The sequence below is a fragment of the Rissa tridactyla genome, chromosome 11 (genome assembly GCF_028500815.1).
Source record: "Rissa tridactyla isolate bRisTri1 chromosome 11, bRisTri1.patW.cur.20221130, whole genome shotgun sequence".
Classification (NCBI taxonomy): Eukaryota; Metazoa; Chordata; class Aves; order Charadriiformes; family Laridae; genus Rissa; species Rissa tridactyla.
In genome coordinates this window covers 17,450,342-17,467,218 of record NC_071476.1, presented here as the reverse complement: position 1 = coordinate 17,467,218, position 16,877 = coordinate 17,450,342, and the positions used below count along the sequence as shown (strand labels likewise).

Below are 16,877 nucleotides of genomic sequence, written 5' to 3'. Positions count from 1 at the left end.
GGGGAACGGCGTCCCGGCGGCGGGCGCGGGAGGAAGGGGCTGCGGGGCGCGGGGGGGCCGCTCCGCCGGGGCCGGCGCGGCCCCCAAACTTTCACCCTCCCTCCGCTCCGAAAGTTCAGCAGTTTGGTGACGTCAGGGCGGGCGCAGCCAATGGGGGCGGCGGGTGATATTTTGGGAGGGGGGAGGGGTGGCACCGCGCGGCGGGCGCTCGCTCGCCCGGCTGCCATGCACAGTGAATGGAGAGCGGGCGGCCGGCAGCGCCCGCACCTCCGCCCCGTCCGCCTCCCCTCGCCGCCTCCCGGTCCCGGCTCCGCGGGGGTGCGGGCCCGCGGCGACACCAGCAGCAGCAGCGGCCGAGCAGGCGGGAGGGAGCGAGCGCCTGAGGAGCTTGCAGCGGGGTCGCTTTGAATTCCCGGTCGTCTCCTCGGCCGGTTACCTGCCTGGCCCAGGTGGGGCGATGCGGAGCGGAGGAGGCTTCTTGGGAGATTGCCGCCGCTTCTGATGGATGTTTTGTGTGTGTTTACCTCCGCTCCCCGTTTTTCTTTCATCTGAGGACGCATCTGGCTCAAGCTCTGTTAAACTATCTGCCTTCTGGTACCGTTCGTAGATAACAGAAAGAAACCTGAGCCTGACAGGCAATTCCCCACCTTCTTCCACCTAGCGTAACCTTTTCAGGCGCCTTTGAAGGTTTGCTGGTGCTCCGGCGATGATGGCAGTGGTGGGTTCCCTTGGGCTGTACTAAGAGCCTCTTGTTTTCTTTTCCCTTTCTTCTTAGAGGCATTTCATCTTTAAGGGCCGGCTGCTTGCGCACACTTATACCCACCGAAGTCATCAAGAAACCATGTTGTCTGGTGGAAGAAGTGCGTTTCTGTGCCTTGGAATGATCTTGAGCTTTTGGAGCTCTGTGACTTGGATGCCTGTTGGAGGATGCCCGCATAAATGTACCTGTATTGCTTCCAACGTGGATTGTCATGGACTGGGACTCAAAACTGTACCAAGGGATATTCCCAGGAATGCGGAGAGACTGTAAGTAAAAACCGTTAAGGGCTCCTTGAGTACTTGTAGAAGCACCTGGGATGAGTTTCGCAACACCTGCCTAGCAGTGCTGAGTACATATGAACAGCAGTTTCAGTGATCAAACGCGGATTAATGTTTTCAGGAGGGAAGGGGAGGAGCTTTTCAGAAGTTACAGCTATCGTGCTGCTCTTCTTGCTTTTTAGAAAAAAATTGGTTTCAGAGTTTCTTTTTTTTTTTTTCATTTTCAGTTATCTGAGTTAATGGAGTTCAGAGCTCTACCTGGAGTGCTCCCAGCAATAATCACTGTCAATGCAAACACCAATTTAATATGCAGTTAGAAACCTGGATGTTTTCACCTGGTGGCTGGTCGCGGTTTCTCCTTACTTTCTCAGCATGGTGACTTCATCACCATGGAAAAATCGACTACTGCCATAAACTAATTAAAATGGATAAGAAGTCACATTAAAGCAGCCTCTGATTTCGGTCTTAAACTGCTGGGGCAAAGCTGGCTATTTCATTTTTAATCTACTTCAGGGGTTATGATAGTAGTGTAATGTTGCAGTGTGCTTCCATCTTCAGCGCAGGAGAATGTAAGAATGTGTTCATAATAGATCTTCCGTGTCGTAAGTTCTCAGGAGTTTTTTAGTTTGCTTTTTTCACTTGCTTAACAAGTTTCTGAGGAGAAAGCTGAAAACAAACTTCAGTTCTCTGATACAGCATTGGCACTTGCTTGGTGCAGAGGACGGCATCTCTGGTGCTGCTTAATGCATAGCATATGGCATATTTCAGAGTTTGCCTGGTGCTAGATATGAAGATGTCCGAAGTGGGATGTTAAACAGTGCTTCATTGGACTCTGCGCTGGGCTCCACAGATGACCTCAGGAAAGTGCAGTTAGTAGTGCCTTATGTGGATTAGCTGATAATCTAAAATGTTTTTGAACTTGTAAGCAAATGCTGTAGGTTGTATGGCCGGACTTCCTGTTTTATTTCCTTCTGGGCTATAGAGTTGGGGAAACTTCAGACTCTCAAGCAATTTTTCCTCCAAGAAAGTAAGTTAGATGAGGTTACAGAACAAACAAGGTTTTTGTGCGTAGAGTCTTCTTAAAGGCTAACTTCTGTCCCAGAATTAAATTTTATATCATCCTTGAATGTTTCTGTATGCATTTTATAGTGCTGAGAGCTCTTAAATGATAGCAATATGCAGATTTGTTACTAGACTATTCCACCATCTTTAACATTTTGTGGCCATATCAGCCTTCCTTTTAACCCCAGCTGTGTGAACAATAGTTTTCAGATGTCAATGTTATAGAAAGTGTAACTTCTGTGCATGAAACTGTGTACTTTCTAAAATTGGTGGGTAGCAACCTGGCAGTTTAGAGAGAGGAAAAAAAAAATCAAAACAACAAGCCCCACAACAAATCCCTGCCAAAGTAGTATACTAAACCAGTCAGAGTAAGTATGTCTGGTAACACAGATGTTTTCTGTGCTTTATTGGTGAGGTGTTTTTGCATGGTTTTAAGAGTCAAGGGCTAGAATTAAACTTTTAAATTTCAGGATAAAATGATTCACAAATGCAATGTTAGTTGGCCACCTGAGAAGAATTTTAAAATGGTAATTTGTTATTGCCTAAGTTTTAGGGGAACTGAATTCAATTTATCACTGGTGTTATTTGTGAGAACGTACTTAGTAGAGATGTTAACTTTCTTTGCCTTCTGTAAGGCACCAAGCTGAAAGAGTAGCTTTCTGGGCCTTGGTATGTTAGGTGTTTAAAAAGTATGAAAGAGTATAATCATTGCTCTTGGTCTTAATAATTTTTAGTGTTATTGACAGTTTAAAATTTTAGCTTAATGGCTGCTTGAAGAACAGTAGTAGCTAATTCACAATACTCAGTTTGAATATTTAAGCTCAGAGATGTTATTACTGATAAATACAAAATGTAGCTGTGTTGGATGTTTTGTTTCTTCAGTTTTTCAAAATAGCGTATTATTAGAGCATCCAGTAGATGAAACCTTCTGGAAATAGCATACAGAGGATCACGTAGTAACACATTATTCCTTATTTTTAAATACAGTCTTTTTATTCTGTTAGTCCATCGTGAGCCTGTCACTGTTTTTAGTGTTCACTGTCTTCACTACGGCTGTATTTTAAAGCTTGTATCAATTCTTTCAAATCTAGAATTGTTTCAAATCTAGGTTTCTACTAATTGCTCTAACTTGAATTTGCTACTAATGTAAGCAGTAGAGAGAAAAAGATCTTATATTCCCCCTCCCCCCCCCCCCCGAGTCTAAATTCTGCTCACAAGTGAAACATCAGTCAGCCACTGGATATATCGGAGTATCTCACTTTTCTCTGTGGTCCGCGGCAACCTGTAACTATTTATGACATAACACTGGGTTGATGTGTAGTCTTTAACTAGTTTGTTTAGCTTGTAAATAAACCCAAACAGATTATATCTGAAATGACAAAGGTATTTTTAATCTCAGAGAAATGTTTGTATGTTGGGAAAATAGCTTTAACAGGTTTCTTGATGGCCACACACCAAGTGACTTTTTGGACTCTTAAGCTGTGAAAGGGTCTCTACTTCTTTCTGCATTCTTTTGAGCTAAAATTTCCACATACCTGTTCCAGTTGGAAACTTTTTGCTTTAATTAATAAGAGATCTAGTGGCACCACTTAAAATATTTTGCTGCTAAGCTTTTAGAGTTATGTTTGTACAAATGTTACAGAATGTTTGGGCTAGTGGAGCCAAGTTAAATATTATTTAAATTTGTGTTAATATGAAACCCAAGGAGAACTGAAAATATAACACTAAGGAAAAAATAGGAAATCTCTTCAGGGGGAAAAAAGATCTCTTGTTGAGTAGTTGTTTTAAATGAACTAGTGATCATCTGATATCCTGAGAAATGGGCATCACTAAAGCTTTTTACAGATTACTGATTCTTCTTGTTATCAAGAAGATATCACGTAGATACATGGTTTTGTTCCTTTTTTTTTAATGCTTTGAAGGGGCAGTTTTTGTAAACAGTTGTACCTGTGATTTCTGTCTTGAGGGGAATCCACAGATTAACCAGTTATCATGGAAAGAGAGCTAAAAACAGAGCTAATACTCCTTAAACTTTAGCTAAAACAGAGCTAAACTTTGTTTTGGGCACAAATCCATCTTTAATAGTAGCTTTATAAATATAGCAAGCAGTATTAGGTTTGTGTAGCAGTTTACCTTGTTATTACATTCCACGATGGTCTTCTAATTGTGTGGTATAGACTGAAGCTTTTGCTTAGTTAAGTTTTGTGAAGAGCTAAAAAGCGGTGAATGTTGTATACTAATACATAAAGACATGATTCAGTCTGGAGATAATAAGTGGTGGAAAAAATATTTCTCACTTCCAAGGAGTAGCTTCCATTTCCCTTTGTTCTAGAGAAGGAACCCACAGAATAGTCATCTCTCACAGAAGAGACATGAAATTAGGTGTAAGGCTTTTCTACAAATTGCAAGATGTGGTGCTCTGAGCAGGGTGGTATAACTGACCTTGTGGCTTGCTGTTAGTATTTACTGATGCATTCTACGTTTGCTAGGTGACTTAACATCCTACCAAATAATTAAAGTTTATAGATCTTTTGTGTTGTGGAGAAAACTAATAATTTAATAGTTAACTCTTGGGGGTGGGCTCAGTGATTGTTTTATTTAAGCTAAGCAACTGATGAGATGTTTTGTGCTAATAAAGGAAGCAGAAGTTAAGTAAATACATCTATAAAAAATCCTGAATCTTTTACCCTTTCTGAGAAGTTCCTTAGGACTGCTTCATCAAACTCCTAATCAGAGTTTGCTTAGCAGTGCTTCAGTTCTTAAAAGTGATTATTTATCCAATTTTCTTCAGTGGAAGTGTCTTCTATATATGTAAAATACTATACATGTGGCTTTTTATAACACTTAATAATGCTGATAGTCAAGTTTAGTTTGAGATGATGTGTAAATGCAGTGAGCAGATCAAAGCCACCTGCTTGACAGTTGTATTCTTCAGCTCTGAAAGGAAAAGTGATATGGAGAAGCTGCTCAGAAGACTTCTGGGTCAGTATCTGCTTTCTGTTTGAATCTGAAGCATTGAGCCTTTGTATTTTCCTTCCATTCGTGTCTTGTTCTCTCCCTGTCTGTTATCAGCTCATTATATATGTATAAAAGTTTCTTTGGAGACTTCAGCCATATTTGGGTTCTTGGTGAATTTATACTTGGTGGCTTAGAATCTTGTTTAATTGATAGCTCTCCTGTGCTAATTGTTGTTTTGTCTTTGAAGGATTCTTTACCTTGCTAAACTGATACAGCTTGCAAGACTAATCTGTTCTGTGCTTTGTCTGAGTAGCTAAATATGAGTGTGTCCACATTTAGGTGCAATTTAGAAGCTTAGTCATCTGCTTACTCTGGAGTTTTTATGTGGTCTGGGGTTTCTCTTATACAAATATATTATTATGGTGTTTTTGGCCTAGGTGAATGTAGCTGCTGAAGTTGCACTGGCTTGTAATAAGTATTCAACTTCCTCAATTTTGTCTCCAAATTAAATCAAAGCTCCTGTCTTGAATGCTTCCATATTACTGCAGAATGCAATGTTAAACACATGCAAATATAATTATATTGACTCTTACATTGACACTCTATTTTTCTAGAACTTTTCCCACTAGGGGTTACCGTTCATTTGTTTGGCTAGTAATAGTCTCCAAAACCCTGCATGTAGCCTTTTGTGTGTGTGTTGTTTTTTTTTTTTTCCCCTTGGGTCGTGTGTCAATAACTAGACATACATGGCTTTGGCTTCGAAAGTCTTGCTCTCAGAGGTACTGATCCTAGGAAAACCTGACTAAATTACTTAATTTAAATTGGGTACTTCCCTTTACTAACTTAACACTGACTACTTGTGCTTGATTGGACATTGACATGCGCTTGTATAGGATCAGAGTCTTGCACTGTTAAATTTGTTACCTTGTTTTGAAGTGATGGGAACAGGAAGGAGGATGAAACTAGCTATTGCAATTTGGCAGCTACAGAAGCAAATAGTGGCCACTGTCATGTTGTCTGTATTTGCACAAATTTGGATTAGATTCTGAGATCAAAGGGTGCAGACTACTTCAGATTTTTTTAATGAGTTGCTCTGAGACTATTCACTTTTTCCATAGTCTTACTTTTGCAGCTGAGTATTGATTCAAGCAAAAGAATTAGGTGAAAGGGAAGTTGCCCCTCTAAAGAACAGTTGTTGTCTTTCAGGAAGTCCTAAAATACAGATGAGGAGTATTGCTTTTTTCCCCTATGCAATTTGTGTGCACATGAGTTTGGGGAGGTGTGTGCCAAAGTTGGTATAGCTTACCTATACAGGTATTGGATTGTGAGATGGATTGTGAGGCTAAAAATAAGTAAATCCTAATACTCGTTTACTTGTCCAGCACGCTGTATGAGAATCCTTATGTTGTACACTGGCTGTCACTTGTAAGTTCATTGCTATGAAGTCATTTCACCTTCACAGTGAGTAGTATCAGTAATCTTTTGGAATGTCACTGCCAAACTTTTTTTTTTGGAGTTCATCCGTTTCTAGTTACGTTTAAAACAAAAATAACGTCTACTGCATGGACATTAACATCTGATATTTGTTGTCTGCATTTCAGTAGTATCTGAGATATTCCTCAGCTTCAACAGAGCAGAAAGAAAATGGTTTTCACACAGAAATATCACAAGATGCTTGGGGAGTTAAAAGGATGATAGGGGAAAAGAACTTGACTCTAATAAGCATGTTCAGTGAGTAAGCTTCAGTTATTGTATGTTAAGAATTGAGCTTGTTTACTGAAGAAGCTGTTCAGAAGACTTAAATCAGGATGTGTTCCCTCCCAGGAACTAGTACCTCAAATGACTTGAAGCCTAATTTTTCTAGAACTCTTGATATAGTTCTTGGGGTGCCCACAGTGCTTGTTTTTCTTTGACTGCCTGTTGCTGCAGCTGATCTTTTAAAATGAATAGCTTTTTGTCTGGTGATGGTCTAGTGGGATCCATTTTTCCTTCATTAGAAGATTTAATTATTCCTGAACAAAGATGGAGAATAAAAGGCATTGGTTAATATTGTAGTTGTGTTGGCTTATACTTGATTCACTGGAAATTAATGGAAAACTTTTTCTTTGAGTTCAAAGTTGAAATGTGTCAGGATCCTTTCCTAGTCACACCTGTATTGCTCTTTGTTTTCCACATATTACACCTGCTAAGGATGGTATAATGTTCAGATAAATTTTCTGAAGACTGACTTTGAATTGAATTTTCTTTGGCCTTTGGCTGAGGACTGCAGTTGACCACTCAAGTACTCTTTCAAGCAAATGAACTAATTTGTGGATTTTTTTTTTAAAATCAAATTGAGAAGTAAATCGCCCACCTCCCCACCCCTAGTAATTCTTGATTTCCTTTGTCTTTATTTTATTTCTTTACTAGCCTCTACTAGTCTCTTTCTCTAAATTTGAACTTACAAAACGTAACTAAGTCTTGTTACTGAAGTAAAGTAACTAGCTCTCCAATTCAGAATGATAGTGAACTTGCAAGTTCTGGAGCCTCTTTTGTCTTCAGAAGTGCTTCCAGCCTTATGAGGTACTACACTGTAGCAAACTCTTTGTCATTAAAGGGATGATTCTTCCTTTCTAAGTTAACCTGAAACACCCAGATGCATTACGTGAAGTGCAGTTCTACTGCTGGACTTTGTTCTTGATGTAAGCTTTGCTGTGTCTTGTAATACTATAACAACTACTGAATTATCTCAAATGGTGTATTAACCTCAGGAAGAGGTTGTGGAATGTTCTTCGTAAGTAACCTAGTACCTCTTAGTTCTTTCACCCATTTGCGCTCTGCAACTACAGACAGGAATACTGGATCAGGTAAAGAATTTCTGTGTCTCAGTATTGAAACTCTTCAGCAGTGGCTTATCTTCTGTGGCTGGTGAGAAGTTGTGACTGAGCAAGTATGCTTCTTCAGTGCTCACAGGTCATCTATTAGTTTTAAGTAGAGCCAACTTTCTTGTGGAGGCTTGGTGATGGCAGCTGTAGGAATCAACATGCACATCCTCTGTCTTGCGGTTCCATAGCTCCCTGAAGGGACTTCTCTTTTTCTGTTTGGCTTATTTTTTTTCTCTTGCAAGACAAAGCAATGTTGTTTGTCCTCTTTGAGTTGAGACAAAGCAATTTCAGGTGAGGAAGGGAGGAAAGAGACAAGATAACTTCAGGGAGAAAAGCTAAAGTGAACTTCATATGGCAAAGCTTTTTGACGAAAATGTTGGTGACGTCACAGAGAACGACTAGAAGTAGTGTTTGGCAAAGATTTCTTCAGGTCATTTTCTTTCTGTATGTTTCTATTACAAGGATGTGTAGATGAGCAGTGCTGTTCAGAAAATGTTACCATGATAGAGGTAAATTTTGTGCCTTATCGTCTTGTGAAATCTTTGAAATAGGCTGGCAGAATGTGCCTGTTCTTGGCTCCTTTCTGCTCATTGGTTGACAGGGAGTTTCTATTAATTCTTGTTGATTCAAGTGCATTATTATAGTATTATAGGGATTTTGGCTTGGGGCTGCTGTTGTCACTACCATCCCTTTTATGTTCATTGTCAGGTTTTGCTTGCCAATGTAAGGCTATATGAATTTGAGCTTTTTGTTTGTTTCTAAGTAGTTTTCAGGATAAGAAAGGGCTGTGTTGTAGTAATATTCTGGTTACAACATGGCCCAAGCTATTCTGTTTTCAGTTTAAGGTCTTTTCTCCAGAGATCCATAATGCTCTGTGTATTTTCAAATCTGTTTTCAATGTTGTCCAGTCAGACGTATCATTTAAGATCTTGAATGGCTCTCAGGAATGTCAAGAACTTGTTTTTCTCCATTGAGAAATGGGCTTGTAAGCAACTAACAGTCTTTTCTAATGGTACTAAATACATAAAAGATCTATCTACCTACTTAGATAAGGGAACAGGTCTGTGATCTTGTATTCAAGAGTGAATTTTGGGTGAGTTGAGGGCCACCTCTGTAGAAAAAAGGCTTTAAGAGGCTGATTCTTACCTCTCTGCCAGTTATTTTCAGCTCCCCCCACCCTGCAACTGAATCTGGTCTGTCAGTTGTCTGTCAGAATAAATTTGTCCTGTATTTCAGTTTTACACCATCTGTTTGGCTGCAATATCTTTTTAATCCTACGATTGATAGATTTCTGGAGCTTTTAATTAGATTTTTACCTTTCTATCTGTGAGTTGCTTCTTTTTCTGAGACCTTAATTTAATTTTGTCCCTCAGGCGGAAATCATTTTTAACCAATGGCTATATCTTTCCTCTTCTGTCACTGATGAAGAGACATTTTCAATAAACATCAGTTCAGTTAAAATGAGGAAGAAAACTCAGTGCTTCAAAGCTGATCTTTGTCTTGACTTTTCATCAAGCAATCTGCAAAACCTCTATCTGAAACTTACTTCTAAATTGATTTCAGAATTTGTATTGCTCACTAACTCACTCTTACCTGTCCTTTCCTGAAAACTGCAATATTGTTGCAGAAATGATTCTGAACTTCTTATGTCAAAGGGACTTACCAGAAGAACCCTCTGTGCTTCCTGCAGAGAGGGCATTATCACCATTTTCCTGCTTCAGTTTGGTGGTGAAGAATCAGCCCGGTGGAAGTAGTATCAGGTTACTAATGAAGACCCTCAAACATCTATTAAATGTGTTGGAGTCCAAGCAACACTGAGGGTTTTGGGAGATGGTGTTCTTATCGTTGATACCTCACTGGCTGCATGCGGACCTCTGTTCATTCCAGTTTGAGAAGAAGTCTTTTAGCAGTGATGCTATAGTTAGGAGTTTAATTGAAGAGATTTTAACCCTCTTTTGTTGTGTGGGGATGCTGTAGTGACATTATGCTGTGACTGTACATACAGGCAACCACCCAAAAGAACAAGACAGATCAGTTGCCTGTAATTTTTCGGAGCGTTTTCTCTGTGCACATTCACAGTTGTTCCTTTCTGCACAGGCAGAAGATCAGTTCTTCTGTTTCAACCAGGGCTCCATGTAAGTGGAGGGATAAACTGCTCTGGAGGTTAATGATTTGGAGATCAGTAACCCACTTTAACTGCCTGTGAATGCACTTGTAGAAGGGGTGGGGCAGGGATGGTGGTGGTCTCCATTTCTGATAGATTTTGGGGTTTTTTTCCTTTAATTTTGGTGCTCTTGCTTGGGAGTGACTGTCCTCATTTAAAAAAAAAAAACAAAAAAGATTGCGAAATTTGAAATTTACTGTAATTTTCATGATATCAGTTAAAAAAGTGTATATCAGTTAAAGTGTAATGCAACTTAGGCTACTCTAGAGTTGAGGACAGTGCCAGCTGTAGTGATCACGACTGTTTCATCTGCTTGTCTTCATCCCTTTGCTCTTTTTGTCTTTGCTGAAAGCCCTTTGGGTTTTCTTTGTTTGTACAACACTTAACATGAAGAAATCTTGAGCTGTCATAGGGTTGCTCCTAGGCATGATAACAGAAACAGTAATAAATTTCATATTAGTGAATCTGAGGTTCTGATCTCCAAAATCACAGCACTATAAAATGCAGTTTTTAATGTCTGGCTCTAAACAACCCTTTTTTCCAAGAGCTGATTCTGTCAAGGTTGGCTGCTTGACTTGGGGGAGAGGGAGGGGAGTGGGTGAGTGGAGGGGAGGAGTCTGTGAGTGAACATTCTCATGAAATGTTTCAAAAGATAAGCATTTAACTATTATGGAAATAATATGCTGAAAGCAGAGGCATAGATGCATTCTTGTGCATACTAAGTTAGAGAACTGTTTCTTAGTCCTCGGGTTTTTTTTTTCAGTTGATCTTTTTGCTTTATTCCTGTGGCTGGTAAGGAATGCGTATATTAACTTGTACAAAATAAATGTATTTGTAGATTGTAAGGCATTACCAGCATATGTTGTTATGGGACCCTAATAAATAACCTTCACAGTTTCCAAAGATACAGACGGTGAGTTGTGAGCCTTACACGCTTTCTCAGGTCATAGTAAAACTAAATGTTTTGAGTCAGTTCAGCCAAACTGTCTTACTGTATTTTTTTTCACTGACATTTTCTGTGGGTATGCACTGGTGCATAACAAGCACACTTCTTCAGGTATTTTAGCAGCTTTTAAAGTTGAAGTAGTAATTGGTTGTCTGTCTGGTAAGAATGGTTATTAGCATTAGCAGTAGATATAGTTTCATATATTACATAATAGTCACCCAATACAAAAACTTGACTTGTAAAGGCTTTTTTCACAAAGAGCTTGCCCCAAAGTAGAAATGATTCAAATTCCTAACTTCAGTTTTTCTTTTGAAATTCCAAAAAGCTCATGATAGAACGGAAGATGTTTCCTTGGAATTCTGTGATCGTGTTCCTTGGGGCATGCTGTCTTTTGCAAAGACGGAAGTCCAGAGAAGTTCTTAATTGTTACCCAGAGCTCTATGTGAGAATATAATTTAGCATTACATTCATTTTTTTCCCCTTACAATAATAAAATAGCAAACAGCACAGAACCCTTGTCTGCCAAAGGTTTGATTGCCCGTTCTCTCTGTTTTAGAATATAATACATGCATATAAAGCTCATATAACAAATGTGGTCACATGACATCAAGCCCTTTATAATTAATCACTGCATGTATGTGTACTGTTCATCCACAGATGAGGAGTCACCAGTGTTTGTTTAAAACAGTATTCTTTAAATATGACTCTAAGAAAGTTCAGCAAGAACAAGCTGCATACTGGAAGCAGTCTTGTGTCTTCCTGTTAGTCATAAAGCATGTTTTGCCTGAACTTGAGTGGGACCTTAACTTACGGATTTTCCCCAAATTTCTCTTTCATCTCTGTGATGGCTTTGTTTAGACTGGGGAGGCATTGCAAGTCCATTTTTTTGAAATGCTGATTTCAGAGAAACCTGGATGAAACATCTTTGCTTGGTGAGGATTGTAGTGGTTACAGCATCACTTAGCGAGGTGGGAACTTCTGGGTCACAAGCTTCTCTGAAATAGTTGTAGAGTCATGAGAAGAGGCTCTCTGTCTCATCCTCTTGAAGTGGTAGAGCTGGTTACAGATGGTGTTTTGATGGTGTAGCTGGGAAGCAAAAAAGAGAACTCATTATGAGGAAATGGTACAGGGAAGCAATTGTGCATTTCTGAAATGCCTAAATAAATACAGTAGGGAGGCAAGCTAGAGACAAGAATAAAGTGGTGAAACAAATCACGGAAGTAAAATTCTTGAGCCAAATACCTTGTTTTCCAGAAATGAAAGTAGATATTGAGAAATAAAGCCTTAAGGCAAAGGCTGGCTCTTCAGAGTGAGATGAAAATGCACATTTGCATGTAAGTTTCTCAGATAAGAACATGAAATTATAAGAAACAGCCCAATGATCTTTTGGAGTTGTGAGTTTTAATAGATAACATATGAAAAGGCTGCAAAAGATAAGGACTAATCAAAAGCGTTTTATGGACTTTTTGAGGGTTGCTTGGTTCTTCGGGTTTTTTTTTCCCTGGAAAAAGTTCTCAAGCTAATTGCTTATGAAGTTTTTTGGAAGCTGAAAATTAATTATTCTCAGTTGGTGTTAACTTCATTTTATAGAGTAGACATTTTCTAAGGTTGTTTTTCCATAGTTCTGGGGTATATAATAGACTTAGTGCAAAGTGTTTTTATAAGCATGAGTAGTTTCAGTAACTTGAAACTACAAATAGGTGTTCCAAGCCTTGTTTAGAAAAACTTTTGAGTTTTGTGTTCATTTAGCAAACATTGTGAAATAAATTCAACTTCAATCCAGCAAGTCAATAGTTGAAAACCAGAAGTTGGAGGAGGGCAGGGACAGGGAAGGTGGGAATCTACTAGAGAATGAAGATAATTGCTTGCAGTTGTAACATCTGGATGCTACTTCAAGTCAATACACAACTTCCTTTGAAATTTCATTTTACTTATTAAAACTGTCCTACATCTTTTACTGCAACTTCTTGGCTTAATCTACTCCTTAGTGGCTATGGTGGACATATATGTTCAGTATGGTACTTCTTGGAAGGAACAGAGTTAGTGAAACTAGATGCTTGTTAAAAAAAAAAAAATCCAATGCAAACAAAGCCACCTCTTACATTTCCAGGAAGAGATCTCCTGGGAAGAGTTTCTAGTCTGTGCATGTCTGAAAGCGAGCAAGGAGATGAAATCAAGGTTTGATTTTCATGTCAGACTTCACTAAAATGATTTGTTTGTTGGTAGAACTTTTTTCCCAAGTCATCAAGAATTACAGCAGTCAGAAGCAGCTGTGAAATATTTCAAGTCCTAAACATCAAGTTGTATGTGTAAGTGAAGAGCACCTAAACAGACAGCAGATTTTTGCTGAAGTTTACATGCAGTGGTTTTTGGGTTTTTTTTGGTTTGGTTGTTTTTTTGTGTTTCCCCCCAAGGAGCCTGTTGTGATTGATTGTGTATAGAATTAAAAACAAAACTGACAAAAAAGACAGGTGTGCAAAAGTCAGGGCGAACAGTCTCATGGAAAGAATGTGATTTTTGTCAATCCTTGTTTTTCATTTTATTTATTGCTTTCTGTTCTATAAGTCCTCAATTAACACTAAATTAACATTAAACACACTGGAGAAATTATTAACATTTTGGGAAGTATATGTATGTGCCATGAATTGTAGTAATGACATTAACTCTGAAGAATGCTTATATTTCTCAGATTTTCTGAAGTTCATTTATCACAGGTTATTTTACATTGATTACAAAGTATTCTTATTTGAGATAGTGAATGTGAATTCATTTGAGTAACTTTTGAAGTCCAAAAGTGAAGAAGACTGAAGTGCAGGCATGTATCTATTCATATCCTGATGAGATTGTGCATTTGATAGTTGAGTGAAAATACAGCCCAAAGAATGTTTGACACTAAGTTCTACCTGTATAACTGCTTGGTCTTTGGAATAGCACTGGGCTGGTGTAACCACCTAGTGTCCATACAACCAGCTGGTGCACGTTGGATATGAAAGATGAGATACAGTTATAGGAGTTAAGTAGGATTGATTAAATAAAATCAAGAATTCAAGTAAAAAACCGAAGGTTTTGTATATGCAGCTGTTAACCTTTTTTTAACATATGGCTGAAAATGATGCTTGAGCTAATATGACACAGTACTGTACTTGTTTTTCTTTATAATGTGCACATCCTGGCTGCTTTATATTAAATCATGTTTCTGTAGTGACTATATTTTACAGTATTTTCTATAGTTTTCTTTGTGCTTCAGGTTGTAAGCTTCCTACTAACCCCTCACCTCCCCCCCAAAACAAAAACCAACAAACATGTTTTACCCTTTTCTTTGTAGAAAATGTAGAATCATAGAATCTTTCAGGTTGGAAGGGACTTCAGGAGGTCTCCTACTTCAGCCTCTGCTCAAAGCAAGGTCAACATGGAATTCAGACCAGGTTACACAGGGATTTGTCCGTTTTGGTTCTTGAAAACCACAGCACCTTTATGCAATCTGTTCCATAGCTTGACTGTCCTGATAGTAACAAGTTTGTGTTTTGGTTTTTTTTTTAATAAAAAATCTCCCCTATTTCAATTTATGATCATTGTATCTCCTTTGCTGCATACTTCAGTAAAGAGCCTTGCTCCGTTTTCAGAGTAACCCCTTTGTGGGTATTGGAAAACTGCTCTTCAGTCACCCAAAGCCTGCTTTTCTCTAGGGTAGGCACGCTAAGCTTCCTCACGCTCATCCTATACAGTCAAATCCCTTGATAATTTGATAAATTCCAGTAAAATAAGTGGGGTTTTACTGAACTTTCTCAAGTTTATTAGCATCTTTCTTGGACTGAGGCCCCCAAAACTGGACAGAGTATTCACCATGTAATTGAGAAAGACACCACTCTCCCTTAGTCAACAGATGTTGTTTCAGTGTAGAAGGCAGGCAGGTTGGTCAAGCATGATGTAACTTTGGTAAATCAGTTGGCTATTTTCAATCATCTTTGCTTCTGTGTGCCCAGAAATCACTTCCAATGGTATTTGCCCTGACTTTTCAAGGGATCAAAGTGAGGCTGACGCTGACCAGCCTACACTTCACCATATCATTCTTTTCAATATTTTTGAAGACAAATGTAATATTTACGTGTATCAGAGATGTCACAGCAAGGCTGCACTGTATCTTTCTGCTTCAACAGATGCATCCTACCTGTTCCCACAGGCTTGTATGGGTCAGGATTTTTTAAGAGATACTTGATTTGATCCTCTGCTATTGCTGGCTGTCCTCTCCTTGTTGAACCTTGTCTTTAGACACAAAGACATGGGAGGCTGTGTCAGTGAAGACTTAACACAAAGAAGGCATTAAGCACCTCAGTCTGACACTAAACCATCAAATCTTCCTTATTCCTTTAAAGCTAAGGTACTGCTGGAAGCTTTTCTTGATGACCCTTGCTAGTTTGAACTCTAGCTCAGCTTTGACTTCCCAAATACCATCACTTAATGTTTAGGCAATGTTTCTGTACTCCTGTGTCCCATATGCTCTCTTCTGCATGGGAGCTCAGTTGTGAGATGCCTGTTTAGCCTAGGTGGTATTTTGATCTACTTGCTTATTTTCCTCAGTATCTGAATGGAGTGTTCTTGTGGTGTTCCAGGCTGCTTCCCACAGGATGTTCCCCATCAGTCCCCTGAATTCTGAAAAAGTTCAGAAATCTGCAGAACTGAATTCTGCTCTCCTGAAGACCAGGCTCTATGCTCTGCTACTTACCCTCCTTACACCCCTCAGCTTTTGGAATATCATTGTTGCATGATCACTAAAGCCAAGGAATCTACTGAATATCTCACTCCTAACCATTTCATCATTTGTGAGTAGCAGATTGGGAAAACTTAACCCATGGTTGGCCCATGTAGCATCTATTTTAGGAAGCCATGTCTGACACCCTGTGGAAACCTCCTGACTTGTTTGCCTGCCCCTGTGCTGCCTTTCCAGCAAATATCAGAGAGATTCAAGTTCCCCATAAGAACCAGGGTCTCTGATCTGGACTCTTCCTCCCATTGCTCAGTAAGGAGTGTTGTTCCCTCCTTCATCCTGAGCAGGTGGTTGGTAATGAACTCCTACCATAATGTCACCTTCACTGACCTCTCCTTTGCTCCAGACTTGCACACTCAATGGGACTCTTGCTCCTTAGAGGAGCTTCAGACATTTGAGCTGTTCCTTCACATGAAGAGCAGCCTGTCCTCTTCCTTGCCTGTGTTTACTGAGAACCTTGTATTCAACCATTGCCAAGCGCACATGTGACTACAAAAGCTGTCCCACCATGTTAGTTATTCCAGTGGTGGTGTGTTGCTCCATGTGTAGTCAAAACATTAGCTCTTCCTGCTTGTTTCATAAGCTTTGTATTGGTGCCCGGGCACATGAGGATTGTGCCAGTACAACCTCTCAACCTGTTTTATTCTTCCTGCAGGCTCTCTTTATCTTTCACAAAGGCACAGATGACACTACTAAGTGAGATCTGGAGCACATCAAGAGTAACTACAGAACTTTGAGGACAAAGGTGAAGGGCATGGGGGTGTAAAATATAAGGTTAGAACATTATTCTGCCAGCATAACATTTCCTTTATATATATATAATAAAATCTGCAAACTATAGTAATTAGTCAGGAGTTTCTGCAGGCCTGGGACAAACATGTTTCCTTGGAATAAACAGTACTTGAATTAGTCCATGTGCTGCTTTCTGCAGGTCTCAGGTACAACTTTCAACAGCAGTTTGCTCTATGGGGAGTTCGGCCACTGCACAGGTTGCAAAAGGTAATTTTTTTCTTGGTGTTCTTAACACCTATAGTTTGCCAAGTCATTTTTCGTATTTTTATAAAGATGAGAACAGAAGTG

The 16,877-nt window shown here is 39.4% G+C and overlaps 1 protein-coding gene across 2 annotated transcripts in view; it reads left to right on the top strand.

The window, feature by feature from the left end:
* Nucleotides 1–201: 201 nt before the first annotated feature.
* The window catches only part of SLIT3 (slit guidance ligand 3), a 519,652-nt gene continuing 502,976 nt past the window's right edge, over nucleotides 202–16,877 (top strand). Inside the window, exons 1-2 of one of the 2 annotated variants that reach the window (XM_054216868.1) lie at nucleotides 202–449; nucleotides 776–1,026. In XM_054216868.1, the coding sequence (XP_054072843.1) occupies nucleotides 842–1,026 (185 nt within the window). In that variant the 5' untranslated portion in view covers nucleotides 202–449; nucleotides 776–841. Of the gene's footprint in view, nucleotides 1,027–16,877 lie in introns of both variants that reach the window. The other variant, XM_054216869.1, reaches the window with a different exon arrangement.